The 16,180-nt window shown below is 43.8% G+C and overlaps 1 protein-coding gene across 1 annotated transcript; it reads left to right on the forward strand.

Moving 5' to 3' along the window:
- The first annotated feature begins 21 nt into the window (after positions 1-21).
- On the forward strand, positions 22-7,257 carry gdl (gonadal protein gdl). Its single transcript, XM_084592391.1, has 5 exons — positions 22-268; positions 1,978-2,138; positions 5,041-5,150; positions 6,399-6,470; positions 6,958-7,257. The coding sequence occupies exons 1-5, from the start codon at positions 90-92 to the stop codon at positions 7,102-7,104; spliced, it is 669 nt and encodes a 222-aa protein (XP_084448517.1). The 5' UTR covers positions 22-89; the 3' UTR covers positions 7,105-7,257.
- The last annotated feature ends 8,923 nt before the right edge of the window (positions 7,258-16,180 follow it).

The following is a 16,180-nucleotide window of genomic DNA, read 5'->3' on the forward strand; positions in this document are numbered from 1 at the left end:
ACGTTCTTTTTTTATTATTATTAATTTTTTTGTTTTTCCTTGGCGACTCGGCAAGTGCTCATGCTTGCGTGTGTTTGCACTCGTGCGAGATGAATAACTACTTAACCCACAGCGGAGCTCTGTCGGCTCTGTCCCAAGCAGGAGCTTCAGTTACAGGCATCGGAGTGAGCACCGTCCTCGCTGATGACTTGGAGAAAAAAGAACGCTTCCAGAAAAGGCATTATGATTTACACGAGGAACTTCGAAAGATGGCCAGAGATCTTCCTCTGTAAGCGGGCCTCAGAAAAGAGGATTGTGCGGTGTCACTGACGTTTTTCGCTTCTGCACTTTCACCACAAAATACAAGAACGCAGAACAAGAAATTAAGAGGAAGACAGACGATTTCAATGTTGACAGCTAGGAAGTCAAATACACAGCAGTTCTGTGCAGTCTGTTCGCGTAAACTTCGGTGCTCATGTATCTGGGTCATCTAGTCATTCAGCCTAGGCTTTCTCCGTTGTGAATTTTACTGATCTAGCCTCGCAAACCTCTTTTTAAACGCGAAACATGCATCCTACTAAACCTTTCTTAGAGCGTCCTTGGAATTTTGGTTTCTGTTCTGTATTAGCCGCTGTCCCGTTTTCGAGCTTGGCATTGTTTGTTTGGGTATCCGTGTAACGTGAAAATAAAAAGTGATAAAAACTGGAAATGTGCGTGCGGTTTGCAAACCCCGCCACCCTACCATTCCTGTCAAGCCTGGAGTTGTAGTACATTCCCTCAGTAGTTTGACTTATTTTGTGATAGCGTTATGCATTTTCTAGTTGCGTACAGCCTGTTTTTCACGTGCCCATTTGAGACCGGGGCCATTAAGCAAAGGATTCTGAGTAGACCTTTTTAGAAATCATGTTGGTAGGAACGTTCACAGGGCCAAGCTAGTGCATTAGCCAGCGTTAAGTGAGAGCAGCTGTTATATTGACATGTCCAAGAAAGATATCTATCATGTATGCAGTATGAATGCTCGTTTTTCAAGCGCACTTAGTCGCAATATATATATATACACATGCATACACACATACGACGTTCTTACATATGTCTGGACTGCACCCATTTTTGTAACGTCGCCCTTTAATTACTACCTTTTATTCCGTTATGCTGTGTGGCAAACTTAGCACCGTATTTAGTCGCGTGCATGGAATTCATAAGAATAATGACAGGATGTTGGCAGTAGGCAGAAGTGGCAAAACCAGTTGTAGTTGCTGGCTCCATCACTCTTGGTAGGTGAAATCATTGCAGCGGAATTAATTTCAAGCTGCCTTTCAACATACTTCACTAGCGTTTAAAGTAATGAACTTTTACGTGGTGTCTTTCTTAGCAGTCTGACCTCCAATGTCTTCAGGATTGCAGTATAACTCATTACTGTCTTTTTTTTTTTTCTTTTTTTTTGCAAAGCTCTCCTGTAGAGCCCATCAGAAATGAAACTGCTTAAGAATGTTGCTTCATTTTTAATTTATGTAATTATAACTATATTTTATATGCTGCTCACTCCATTGGGTTATACACCGCCTACAATTTGTCTAGTTTGAACTTAGGTATGGCCGTAGTCGCTACAGTTTTTTGTCAGTGGTAGAAAAGTGCTTCATTGCATAATTCAATATAATATCATCAAGGGTGAAGGTAATGGAAGAATGGACAGACTTGACGCTATGCTTTGCAGAAGAAGGATGTCCTGTCGTACTTAGAGCAACGCAGAGCCATTGGAAGCCTGCATATGAGAAATCTACAAACATTAGTATGTTACTTTTGACATATGCTAAGTGTAATTGCTGTGGCCTAACCATACCGCCCCGTCTTGTTCAGATATGTTGCCGAAGGTTGGTCCTACCTGGCATTGACATGCTGGTTATCATAGTTGCCATTTAACTTTTGTGGTTGTTTCGCTTGGTAAAATTTATCATGCATGCAATTTGCCTTTATTTTAGATTTTATTTCCTCTCCCAGGAACTGCCAGCAGCGGCTACCTTACGAGCTGCTGTCTACTCTTGCCAACTCCCTTTTGGATGGCACTGTCTGTGAAATTGTGCGTGGCCTCAAGGACATCCAGATGATGGAAGAGAAAGGGCTCTACGAGACGCGCAAGAACGTCATTAAGTCACAGGCAGGTCAGTCAAGCATTACGCATTGCTAGGTTCATTCTGCAAGTTACGAGAGAAGCAGGGCAAATTAAAGACAAGTGTGCAGAGAACAAGGAAGAATGAATAGGAACTCTGAACACTTTATTTGATGGACACCTCAAGATGTGTATTTGTGCCCGTGCATGAATAAGCTGACCAGAAAGCGCAGATTGCATATTTACACCTGGCTACTAGGAGTACTGAAGAAAATGCATCGTGCAGGGCCTTTAACGTGACACTAATGCAATATTTGCTGGGGCAAAATGTCTCCACGAGTTTGCATGCAGTTTCATCATCACATTTCAGCTAAATTTTGCCTTCAGACAGGTAGAGTTCACCCTTGCAGGTGTGATGGTGCACTGGGAAGCGTGTCACTGATGACCTAGACCCATTAGTAGTGGCTTTCAGCTGCAGAGCACAAGGTCGTGAGATCGCATTTTGGTGACGATGAGATGAGAACGATGCTCAAACGATGTGCAGGGTAGGCTCATGTAAAAGGGATGCTGAAGGCAACTCCATTTTTTTTTTTTTTTTTTTTTCATTGTTCTGGGTGTGCTGACATTTATTTATTTTTATTTTATTATTTCTTTTTTTCTATTTGCATCTACCTACCAAAAAAAGTTAAGGGTTAGTAGGCTTTAAATTCCAGCATGAAACAATAAATGCAAGACAGGAGATGCTGCAAGGCAAGTAAGCCTACACCTACTCCTACTGGCTCTGAAGCTGAGCCACCTCCGCTGCCTCATGCTGACAGAAAGTAGAGAAGAAAAAGAAGAGGGAGGCACCGTGGTAGCATACAACAGATAAAAATTCAGTGGCAGGCTAGCTCCCGCTGGAAAATGCGACTTGTAGCCAATGTAGCTCTCTAGCTCTCGCTACAAAATAATTGGTTCACAAGAAAGGAAAGGCACAGTATCTGTCGCACTTGTTCTGTGGACACCTGACCCGTGTCATTGAAGGAGAGAGGAAGGTGGGAATGAAAGTGGAAAGATGTTTGCGCCAGATGTTTCATATTCTGTAAGATTCCGCGAGATGTGTTCGTGCCTAGCTGCAATCCCACACTTGAACGCGCACCAAGGAACGCCACGCCACCCACGCGACCAAAAACACTTGCTTAAGAAAGTGTGACAAATATTGCGCTTTTCCTTTACTGTAAACCAATTACAATTATATGTAGCACTGCAACAAACGCCGATAATAGGCAAACGATGAGAGGCAAGTGATAGGAGAGGAAGGGTCGGCTTTTGCCATTCTCCTCTTACGTGACATCTAAGAGACCCTCTTAATTTTTTTTCTTTACTGTGTTAGTAGACATTTGATGTTTACAGAAACCATGCTACAGTGCTTCAGCCATTCTTGCATTAAACCTGTGCAGGCTGACCTTGATAATGAAATAAAACCTGAAACTTAATGAATGTTAAAAAAATTGTTTTCAGTTGTGGCGTTCAGTTTCATGCAAATGCAGAATTGTGAGAACACATGAAATCTGAAAAGTATACAGTTTGTTTTGCAATTCTGGATGACTGCAAATATGCAAACGAAAAATCGGCAGGGGCTATCTTTGTCAAAGCAGTTATAATGTGAAAGCATGAGAATTTTTTTTATGTTGTTTGTTTTAACTTGGTGCAATTGCTGTTCTTTACACTACATTTACCTGATACAAACTTTCTGTGGCTGTGGGCCTGATGCGCTGCAGTTGCGGCATTACATGTGGCGCCACTGGAGTGCAGCTGTGTGAAATGCCGTTGGTTTAACTGTTGTCACAGTGATCAGCGCTCGTGAAACGGTGCGCTTTATCTCGGAGGCCACGGGTTGAACCCTAGTTGTGACACCATCTGGAAGCTGTCACATTAAATGGTGGAAGTTATAAATCTGTTTATAACGAGCAAGAGCACTTGCCACAGTGGCTCAGCAGTTAAGACACTTGGCTAGTGAGCCCAAGTACCCTAGTTTGAGCGTGACTGGTTCCAATCTGCTTCAATTGTTTTCTTTGGTGTGCGTGTGTGCGTGCATGTGTGTGTGTGCGTGTGTGTGTGGGCGCGTGCGTGTGTGTGTGTGTGTGAGAGAGAGAGAGAGAGAGAGAGAGAACACTACAAAAGATCATGGCCATTCAGAGGCTCCATCACTCTCTTTGTTGGCTGGAGAACTTGAATGACTCATCAGGGATGCTCATTGCATTGGAGCCATTGTACCTGAATTAGTTTTAACTAACTGCACTTGGCCACTTAGTTGTGATCCCATGAAAAAACAGCTTAGCGAGTGATGCACAAACAAGATCAGACAAGATTTTTGGTCAGTGGTGGTGAGCATATGAGTGTTTTCACGTTAATATATTATATAAGAATGTTATAGATTGAAGCAGACAAAATTGTCATTGTTATTTTAATTCTGTGTTTTAATAACATTATCTAAATAATGCAAAACCTGTGTAGATAATGTCACAGTATCATATCCAGTGTTTACAACATCACTTTGCCTACCTTAAATATTCTGATAGGTGAGGCTTGCAGCACTCAGGTACCTGGTTTTATTGCTAAGGTATTGAAATTTTAGTGCATTCAGTAATATCTTTTGGGGAGGTGGAAGTCTGAATTGAAATTATGCTTTGAACAGTTTGTAGGTTAAAGGTTTTATCGTTTATGCGCTGCACCATTTTGTCAACATTAGTGCATCAGTTATCCGATGAGAGCATTTTTTCTAATGGTGATAGAGGTAACTGTACCTAATAGACATACCTGGTACATACTCGTGTCAAGTGCTTGACTGCACAAATCTCTTTTGTGGACACAAGGCACGCGAAACCAGTCGAGTATTTTCAACTGATAAGGGAAAGCATGGTTACACTATCTCTTCTCACTCGCTGCTATCTGTGGTTTTTGGTGCTCTTCAGAAACCAAAGTTGAGCTACAGAGGAGGCAGAGAGAGAAGAAGGAAGCCCTGCTCCTGGCTGGGGCTCAGAGTCCTGCACTCATTGACTTAGCACAGGAGAAGGAAACCAAGGTGGGTTCATTCTAGCTATACATTCCTCACATCATCATGAATATATATATATAACACTGTGTCTCTAGATTTGGTCATGCATGATTGGTCAGTCAAGCTACATTTGTTTTGAATCATACACATACGGAAGTTGTTATAATAATAATTATTATTATTATTTCTTCTTTTTACATAATACTGAGGATGTGACTTGCTTTGAACAGGAATGGCACTGTGCATTACAACAAAAAGAAAGGGTAATATCATGAGGTGGAGTTGGTGGTCCTACAGCAGCGGCATTCAAGAAATAAAAGACATAAGTGCCTCTTTTCTTTCTGGCTCTTTTCACAGCTACCTTATATGTGGGACAGCCGCGTTCGATTGTAATTGAAAAGACTTTGATTTAATTTTTCAACTTATCTTGATAGCAGAGGTCAAGTTTTGGGGGCACATGTTCTCAGTTTCAGTAATCTGTTTTGGCACATTGCTATCTGTGACCAAGTGGTCAGTTAACCATGTCGCTTGAGTATGCTTACATGTTTTGAACATAATGTGACAAATTTAAGTACCTCTCTAAGTAAACACAGCTATCAGTGGGTAGTAACACATTGCCGGGGTAGGGGAAAAGAAAGTTAAAATCAAAGTTTCAAGAAACGAACACCAAAAATTCAGCCCCTACTAATAGCCCACGCGTTGCTTTTAGAGATCATGTTACACAATTTTATTTTTTATTTCTACAGTGAGATGTGGTGACTCTGGTGAAATTAATTTGTAGCCACCACCTTTAATCATTCATCTGTCGGTGTTGCATCTTAAAGCATTACCAAAGTTTGCCCATATGGCAGAATTTTGAGAGTGATTTTGTACAGCAAATGCAGTGTTGCTGTCGGGCTTCATCTTTCTCACATTTTATAGCTTTGGATTGCAGTCTGCTGTACAAACTATATATGCCATTTCCCTACTGTACAAAAAAAAAAATGCAGGGAAACTGTATATAGCTTTCATTTGATTGAATTCAGAATTTATGTAAAGCCTGGTGTATCCAGGAGGGCTTGTTTAATTGTTCCAGCTGAAGTCAATGCTCTCAATCTAAGACTGGATGGTCTCGCAATTTATGTACACATACACCTTAGGACAGTTCTTGTTGCTATCTTGTGGCAGAAGAGCACACATGATAAAAAGTCATACAAATGTGTTTGATATCCTGTTGATTCATAATGCAGTGCTAGATAGAGGCTTTGTACTCAAATTGATGTGCTTCAACTTTAGGCACTCGATAGGATGCATCAGGAAGAGCTCACCCGAGTTGATATGAGGATCATCAACCAGCTGGATCAGCTTGTGAGTCTTCTTCAGTGGCCGACTGATTTCTGTGTTTTAGTTTATTGTGCAGAGTCTAGCATGTCATGCGGCTTTTAACTTTCTGGGTTCTGTTTACATTGCTGCACTTTGTTTTCTAACTTTCTTTACACTTGCTCAAGAAAGTCTATGCAGTTCTTTTTTCTTTTTCCCAATTCAGGGCATCCTCTGTCTTTGCAAAAATCACATTGCTTGTCCTCTATTCAAGTAATTGGTGCAAGTTTGTGTAACATAAATGACTAACGCTTATTGCGCTTGTTTTTATTTAAAATTTAATTCTGCATTTGTGGTTCCTCTCAGAAATCAATGCTGAAGTGTAGCCTGATGTGCAGCTGGTAACGTTGATGGTCATTGCCTACATATCTAGATTTGATTGCAGCCCATGCTGTAAAGCTAGGTGCTTATGAAAGCACGCGAGCAAGGACGACACAGCAGTAATTCAAGTCTGTAATTGAATCCGCTCCCACAGGTCAGTGAGCAGCAAGTCGTCTTGGAAAAGGCAGGCGTTCCAGGCTTTTATGTCACCAACAACCCCATGGAGATAACCATCCAGCAGCACTTGTTGCAGTTTATAACAACTGTGGGCAACTCGCCGCTCTTCACAGCACCTCTTTAGGAATTATATCTCATATTTGTTGATTTCAGGTGACCAGTATTGTATATAAGCGTGACATTTTTCAGATCCTTCAACGCTGACCATGCTGCAGCCGCCTTTGTAAATACAGTGTTGTAATAAATGTTTTGCCCCGCAATTTTAGTAGTTACGATTTACTGATGGGTTCTCTGAAACTTCCCTTGACAAAATGATTTTTTATGTTAATTGCTAAAGCTGACAAGAGGCTGTTTAACAGTGGAGTTAGTTATGGCAGTGGTTCTCCATTTATGGATGTGTCTGGGACTTCTTGAGGACCAGTGGAAGTGGTGAGGGACCCCTTGAAACTGGGGGAGACCTTGTGAGGCAACTTTGAGGACTGCTCAGTTCTCGGTGCAGGTGATTAAATTGAGTTTGAATCAAGGCTAAACTGGCTTCTAAAAAGTGCTCACTTGATAAGCCAGCGCGCCACGGCCTGCATAGGATATGGGGAAGAGGCAACTTGTCGACGCTAGTATGCTTGCCGCTAGAAAGGATTCGACTGCTTCCAAAACTACGCCACTCGCTCGTCAGACACCCAAGATACTTTGTGTTACAGCCCCATCCAGCAGTAGAACCAGAGCTCGAGTTTTACTGATGCTGGCATCGACAAATGTCATACTAGATGCTCTCTCTCTCTATCCCTCTCTCTCGCACACACTTTCAGTTTCCGCACTCCTCTTTCATTTCTTTCACTTTAAAGAAACCTATGTTGGCTTTTAACCCTGTGAAACCCCATGCAGGCAGGCCAGAGCTTTTTTTATGTGTGAGTGAGTTTTGCTATATTCCCTTTCACTTGAAATCAGTAATGTGTTAGGCATGATATGACATGTCGTTGCAACTATATCTCAAAGCATGACCTGTTTGTTAGCACTTTCCAGTACTCTGTATACATTTTCTTTTGGTAGTGTGCGTTTTCTACACTAAAGTATTCTTTTCTAGGAAGTGTGGTCAGAAATATATGCATTGTTTTAACAAAACGTATGCACTTGCCTTCTAAAAGGATGAATTCCTTTACATTTACATTGTTTCTGTTACATTTTGCATATTTTGTTATGGGAATGGACTAGACAAACAACAGTTAAGTATGCTGTTTTCCCACCATCATGCAGTCATACTTAGTTGCTATTTATAGGCCACAGAGCAAATTTAACTGTCATGTAGCAATGAGTGATGGCTATTACAAGTCAGTTGTCCAAGCACTAGCTGAGGAAATTAAATCATACTCGGGAGCCTACAACTTGCTTGAATTATATGCTAAAAGTATTGTTTACCACCCTACCTTTTTTTTGTGATACTTGAACCGTAGCAATCTGTCGGAAAAAAATTATAAGTCTCTTAGATGTCTCTTAAGAGGAGAATGGCGAAAGCCTACCCTTCCTATCCTATAATTTGCCTCCCATCATTAGCCTCTTGTCGGCATTCGTTGCAGTGTTATATATAATTATAATTTGTTTACAGTAAAGGAAAGGCGCAATATCTGTCACACTTTCTCCGACAAGTGTGCATTTAGACGGTACACCATCGCTCCTGTCGCGTGGCGTTCCTTGGCGCGCGTTCAAGTGTGGGATTTCAGATGGCAGGAACGCTAGACAAGATGAGACTTCTTTTATCGGCATTCATTGCAGTGCTACATATAATTATAATTGGTTTACAGGAAAGGAAAGGCACAGTATCTATCACACTTTCTTCGGCAAGTGTGAGTTTGGACAGTACACCGTCGCTCCTGTCCGGTGGCGTTCCTTGGCGCGCGTTCAAGTGTGGCATTGCAGATGGCAGGGATGCATCCCGCCTCGGCCAATCAGGACGCCGCAAAAGCGGGACTCATATTGTCCATGACAGCATGAGCCATTAAAGGCTCTCACCTTAATAGCAATGTTAGCAAGGGGTGAGAAAGACCAAGCATGCAGTTGATTCTTGGCTTCGTAGATCTTATTCCAGACAGACCTGACTTGAAATAAAAATTGCCCTGCTACACAGTACATAAAGATGAAGGCATATTACAGGAATATCTGATGGAAGACCAAACTTTCTATTTTGAAGTCACTCTGCCATTTCTTGACATTGTGGTACAAACGCAGTGGTGTACAAGTATGCTACATCTCCTATATGTATAAAATCCTTGCTACCTTTCCCTTCCTTGTTGTGTGAAGGGAAAGAGATACTAACTATCCTAATTATCATGGTGTAAGTTGTGCATGTAGCTGATGAAACGTGGATACCTGAAGGTGTTGGGGCACGATCGGCTACATTTTTAAATAGTCAGACCAATCTGCTAAGCATAGGCCCAACAGCACAAATAGAGCGATTAAGGAGAGCACTTTAGATTGTGGCCCCTAATGTTGCAGATTCATTATCATCACTGTGCAAGCTCAGAGGTCATGCCTGCATAGCAATAAACCTTAACATGGAAGGCCTTCAAAGCTGCACATAGATAGCATGGTGTGCTGGAACTATTGTCCTCCACATCAGTTGAGGAGATGCTATGCACTACGGCTTTCTGCAATTGAATAAGATGCACTCACAGGTAGCCGCACATATGAAAAGGATGCCATGCAGTAACACCACATGTCTCATGGGCGTGACACTTATTGTCAATGCCTATGGCACTGAGATAAAAGGCTCCGTGCCCTATGGCGAGTGTGATCTTGAACACTGAACTGCAAAAGTAGTGGACCGTACATACCAACATATAAACGATGGTACATACCGCAGTCACTACATTCGACTCCAGCAACTAATGCTGGACTACAAAAGCGACTGTCGAACTTTGATCATTGTCACACCGAAAGTGGTGAAAAAGGGGAAATATATGAAGAAGAAAGGTGGTGGTAGTTATGAAGTGGTGGTTGCACTGTGTTGGCCAGCTGTGCTTAATGCTACCCATTGGCCAAAGTCCATTACTTTCCTCTGCACCTGCTGCAGGTTGACATCGCTTCTGCACTTTGTTTGTGGCTGCTGGATACTTTATTCTGTGTATACATGTCCAGCAAAAGGACAAGTGGTTATAGCAGGTGTTTCAGGAAAGCCTGCCACTAATTGATAAATACATGCCTTTAGATATCAAGGTTCCTTTTGTGACTTAGTAACTTGAGAGAAAAAAAAAAAAGAGTGTGGTGGTAACTAAGCAGATAGTTACTAAGTTCATTAAAGATTTGTAGCTATTCATTAAAGGGGCACTGCAAGGGGACCCACCGAGGGTAAGGAAAGCCAATGGTAATGACATATACTGAATCGCCCGTCACCCTCTTGAAGAAACATTTGATCTAGCATATGTGGCTCAGGGATATATGGGCGACTAAAAACGGCCTCCTCGTTTTCCCTCCCAACCCGCGCAGTGGCCCGAGCGAGAAAAGCAAAGAATACAGACTGGTGCTTCTAAAGCGTTACCAGCCAACCCTGCTCTATTTACATTTTTTTTTATTCACGCGCCTGCTCTTTGCACTCAGCGATGATCAAAAGGCTTCTCTGGGGCACTTATAACGTGACTCCGTGCTCGGCAGGCTGACCATGAAAAGGCCACGTGGCATATATGTGAACCATGGATCGGGTGACGCGTTTTGAGCGCGCGAGTTTGTATTTATAGATATTAGAATATAAATTGTTAATATTATTCAGTTTTATATGCCCGCCAGCACTGGTATTCATATACCACAAACGCCACCCTATTACGTCAAAAAGCCGGGTTTCAACCCGCTTGCGGTGGATGGAAGCTGAAAGCAAGGTGTGCTGCGCGATATTGCAGGTGGTTCAAATATTGTCCGAAGCCCTTTCTTTTCTACGGCGTCGCTCCATACATAGCCTGAGTCGCTTTGGGACGTTGAACCCCATTATTAACCAGATATAGCAGGAAATAAATTACTGTAATGTAATTTCCGGGAACTCGAAATGTAATGACCAATTACTTTTCTGTTCAGGTATAATTTAGTAATTTCGCAGCAAAAGTAATTAATTAAATTACTTTTACTAAAGTGCGCCACTGCTCTTTTAACAGACAACACGATAGAGTACCGCGGAAGCATTCAGGAACGATATGCGGCAAGCATGAGCCAGCCTAACGGATCGGCAAAAGGATACAGACCTCCTGTGCGGCTATCTTACGAGTAATTCTTATGGTATCTTACGGGTATCTTACAAACCAAACAAAACAGTGGTGGCAGGCTACGCTCGTTACCACGGGGCGAGGGAGGGCTGGGGTAAGACTGGGAGGAGACAGGCGGATGGGTTCATGGTGTGAGCATTACTGAGCGCAAGGGGCCTTCAAACGGCGGAGACAGCCCCAGATCAGCAAGACGCTGGATTCGCCGCTCATTTCACGAGTGTTCGACCATGCTTCTGTTGTTGTTGTTTTGTTGCCGTTGTCTTGTTTTTGTGCTGGCACGTGTTGTAGGAAAGAGGGAGGGAATAGTCCTCTGGGACAGAATTGGGCGGGATGTGTGTCCGTCGATCGCGTCTGGAGAGAAGTTGCTTAGTTTACTAGCTTTACTTAGTTTTTGCATGTATGAAAACTAGAAAGTAATTAAAAGGTAATTTAATGACTCGGCAGAAGTAATTTAATTATTTTTGGAAGCAGCAATTAGTAATGTAATTACCTTTAATCCTTTTCAAAGTAATTTTGCCATATATGATTAAATGGATTGAAATCAAAAGGCTTGTCCTTAACTATTCGTAGCGGGTTTTCTTGAAGCATATTTACCGAAAACAGTGGCCGTCAACGCCCCGCGGTGTACGGCAGGAGATATTCAAAGAAGCAAACTAGAGGTTTATTTTACATATTTACAGAACTTGAGAGTACGTACGCGCGAGGACGTAAAGGGGAGCAAGTTAGCTCTTCGACATAAATGGAAGCACTTGGCGAACTGCACCAAAGCAGCGCCCCCAGACTGCTTAAATCCCTTTTCCAGTCCCAGATCCCGAACCTGTAGAATCCGCTGCTTCTCAATCGTCCCATATGGGCTGTGCCGCTTCTTTCGGCTCTACCCAGCTATCCAATCGGCAAATCACGCCCAAACGCGCATATACTCATCAATCTTGAACACAGAAGAGTGCAGACCACCTCAGAAAATAAACGCTGCCCTTGGCGTTTTCGTTTTCCGAGAAGAAAGGATGGTCACTGCTGGCTCCAGCGGGGCGCCGTAAACCTTGCTACAACAGCGCGCTCACCAGACGATATGGCACGCATCTCACACGCCGTGAAACGAGCTACTCAGCGGCAATGGCAGTTGCTCCCGTCCTATCCCGCCGTTACTCGCCGTCCTCGGTCCAGTCCATTGTGCAGAGGAGGTATAAAGAGGACGCCCGCTCCGTTTGCAGGCGAAAGCGGGCTCGACTTGTCGCGAAGATATGGATCTGCGCCCTTGTGCATGCTGTCGTCCTCGGCCCGCTGTCGCATTCTCGGAGAAACCGTGACCTGCTCTCCAGCGGTACCCTCCTAACGTCTGGATGTGTTGGAACAGTTTCTAGGTGAATGTCTCGGCCATAACAAAAGGCTGTCAAAAATATCTCGTTTCGGCAAGAACTAGCGCAGCTCTCAGGCAGACGCAACATTGTCCATGCTTAAAAGAAAATGAGCCCGAGCGTCTTTTTGCAGGAATATATATAGCCATTTTTGTTCTAACAGATTTCTGAATGAAAATTAAGTTAAATCTGGTTAGTACTGCTACAGAAGTAACATCGTCATTCAGTTGTTCTTTCGATTAAATCTTGGAAAGAGATGCGTTGACCGCCTTTTCGGTGAGCACGCTTATGTTAAATTTACGGCAAAAAAAAAAAAAAAAAGAAAACAAAGAATAATCGATTTTAAATGTCGCAGAGTATACGACTTCCCGATATTCATTACGAAAGTTTCGGAATCCCTGTCAGAAGCATATGGCCTTTCGTATATAGCACGCCTGTCGTGCTTTTCGGGAGCGGTTGGTGGTGACTTTCGAGAAGTTTGTGTGGCATTTGCTAATTAATACGCACTATGCCCTCGCACGACTTCGCGTATAGATTGTTGTCGTGCTGTATTCCGCCGGGCCAAACAGACTAAAAATGCTTTTGTAGGTAGGTCTCAAATATTAATATAAGACGTGCTATGAACAAAATAAATTGCCTGTGTTCGCATGAAACACCGCCCTCTAGCCGGCGCTGCTGAATTCTATGGACGTAGGGAATCCACAGGGAGAGAGGGGTGTGTTGAATCAAATATGTGAAGCACCGGCCACGCATAAACCGTAGGGGTCTATGTAAAGCGCACAGAAAGGTCGTGGCATGCAGCGGGTATGCCTGCGTAATTGTGGCATAACCGTCTCTTTCTGGTGTGCTTCGGCTTGCTGGCTTCGACATTCTTTACACCGAGATGGTGAAAGGCGGAACATAACCAGGCGACATTGATAATTAAAGCATTCAAGTTAACGACCCCGTCTTTATTTTGTTTTAACGTCCTTTTACTACAGCTCCCCTTTCAGAGATTATGACACTAGCCAAACAGTATTTCTGGATTTTGTCTTTTTACTGCTTGTCAGTCGGTGCCAAATAGTGTAAACAGTTGCATCGTCGCGTGTGTATCAGCCGCATAGAAGCAATTTGGACGTGGTCGAATCTCAACCAGTCGTTTGCTATATATGGTTCACGAACGTTTCGGCAAAGAGAAGGAAGTTTCGCACATCGCACTGTCGCACGTATTCTTCCGAACGCATGTGCATTATAATCGCGCACAGTCCACGTTCGCAGGCGACAAAGCACCGACGAACGTGGTCTTGGCGGCCGAGCTGTGGACTTAATCCACTATCGTCGTCGGTGTAAAGCCGTAAACGTAATCCGCTGTGGACAGCCACGCTCACTGTCGACGAGTCGTATCACCGATATCGCGTGCGAGGTTCTGTATCGTCTGCATCGGCGTGGAAGACATCGCACGATGGACGTGGCCCTCCGATACCATACCGACTGGTCACTTCTGGGAGCCTGGTGAACTCGTCGCCACGTAAGATCAAGTCGCTTTCTTCTAAAAAAGAAAACTCTTCGCGGTGGATTCTGAAACAACGCTTTAGGGCTTCTAGTGTATAGGAATCCGGGAGTCGCCGACGGCTCAAGGTTTGGTACCAGCCTTAAAGGCTGCCCGAAGACAGTTGTGCTAGTGTCCGTGTTGTCGGCGGCTTAAGCAGCGCGTATACGATGTCGAAAGGCGATTGCCGGCGCCGTATTCGTACATCGACCAAGCAGTTCGAGCTGATCCTGGACTTCATGGAGGTGCACCCCAACTTGGCTAAGTCTCATCTGGATTCCACTTACACCGTCAAGGACCGTAAGCGCGACTGGGCCAAATTCGCCCACTTCCTCAACAGCCACCGCCTGGGCATCCAGAAGGACACAGACAAGTGGAGGAAGGTACGCAGTTCTTTGAATCTTGAATTGTGTTATTTACTTTGTGCTTTTCCACGAAGGCTGCAACCGCATGTTTCTACAGGACCAATGTTTGCATTCTCGATGTTAAGCATGAGCGATTACAACGACCCGTGCATACTCTGGTCACGGCCACAATTTGACGTTTTTGAAGCTATGGAGGCCAGTGAAGCACTGCAGTAAACGCACGGCGTTCGAGTGCACGTTGCGTGCATATCTCTGTATGTCTGAGTGCGCGTGTTAATATTACAGTCCTTCACGAATGGCTTCTCAAAGAGACTTATTTTATCTGCGATGGCGAAAGGGCGCACCACAAAAGGAAACGAGAACCCTTAGTGCAGAGCGAGAGGTCTACGCTTTCCTCCCGAATATGTCTGCCTCTGGAGATATGAATTCTTTTGGGTGATTTCCACCTATTTGGATCCACCAGGTGCGAGGCACTCTCCTAGACAGTGAAAGTCAGACCAGCGTGCGACCCTTACGGACGGACACCTATACCATGCTTCTCTGGATTGCAACATACCACGTGCATTCGAGGTGAACCGGATGCCATTACAACTACCGGTTCCGGCGTTTACGCCAATAAGATGACTCAAGGGTGACATCCGGTTCCGGTGTTGCTATCAATCAGATAACTCGAGTTCAGGGAGGCAACGCTTCTGAAAACGATGCAAACTCGGAATACGCACCCTGGTTCGTTGGACGCAATAAAAAAAAAATGCTACGCTCCCCTTTTTTACGGCGGCACTTAACTAATAAGATATGGATCTTTGTAATATGCCTTTCTGGCTACCCCTGGTTATTATCATGGACCTCACATATAGGCCTACGAGCTTTACATCGAGTTTTCTTTTTCGTTTTAAGGTGTAATAAAAGGCGTATGTGCCTAAAAGTTACTAACATGATTCACGACGTATACGAGAGGCGCACGGTACGCAGGTCTCGATGCCGCCTGCACTATAATAATCATATACGTCAGCCCTGTGGAACGCTTTCACGCAAACCGAGCACTTCGATTGAAAATCGCGTTACGTTCATGTGTTTGGTTTTCTCCAGATAACAGGCGCGTCATTGCTTCCTTTTTCTATTAGTTCAGTAAATAACCACCACTGCTACTAAAATACTTAATTTGTTATATTTTAATGAATAACAAACTCGAGTTTGCAAGCCCATCACACAACGAGCTTTTATAGCGGGTACAGCCTTAGCTGCACATGAAAACCACTACGGCTCAAAAGAAGACATCATAAGAAAGAAAAGGACACCCAATGCCGCCCTGAGGTTTTGTGGAAACGCCTGAACCGGAAGTGGTAGTGACATTCGGTTCCGGTGTTTCCACCAATCAAATGACTCGACGTCAGGGAGACAACGGAACTTCTAAAAATGACGTAAATTCGGAATGTGGGCAGCCTTACCTAGGTTAGCGCTAAAATGGACAAAATTACCATGACACATCGTCATCACTCGGCTAAGATGCGCGCATCATATGATCGTGCTTCCCCATCGCATTTCGCCGATGCGCATTTTGAGCTCGCCGTTTGAAAAGATCGCGAAGTTCGTGGAGCGTGTCCTAAATCACATCTATGGCAACGAAGTGGTACCACTGGCTTTGTTCACGTGATTTGAGCGCTTTATTTTCACCCTCTCGACGCCATGTCGCACGTACTGCACTACGTGA

Source organism: Amblyomma maculatum, chromosome 1 (genome assembly GCF_055883805.1).
Source record: "Amblyomma maculatum isolate TAMU_Amacu chromosome 1, ASM5588380v1, whole genome shotgun sequence".
In the NCBI taxonomy this organism is placed as follows: Eukaryota; Metazoa; Arthropoda; class Arachnida; order Ixodida; family Ixodidae; genus Amblyomma; species Amblyomma maculatum.

What these genes read in the sequence shown, in the direction of transcription:
- gdl (XM_084592391.1), top strand. Translation starts at nt 90, where the DNA reads ATGAATAACTACTTAACCCACAGCGGAGCTCTGTCGGCTCTGTCCCAA. An exon ending in CGTCATTAAGTCACAGGCAG is followed by an intron (nt 2,139 to 5,040) that starts GTCAGTCAAGCA and finishes GGTGCTCTTCAG; the next exon opens with AAACCAAAGTTGAGCTACAG. An exon ending in TCAACCAGCTGGATCAGCTT is followed by an intron (nt 6,471 to 6,957) that starts GTGAGTCTTCTT and finishes CCGCTCCCACAG; the next exon opens with GTCAGTGAGCAGCAAGTCGT.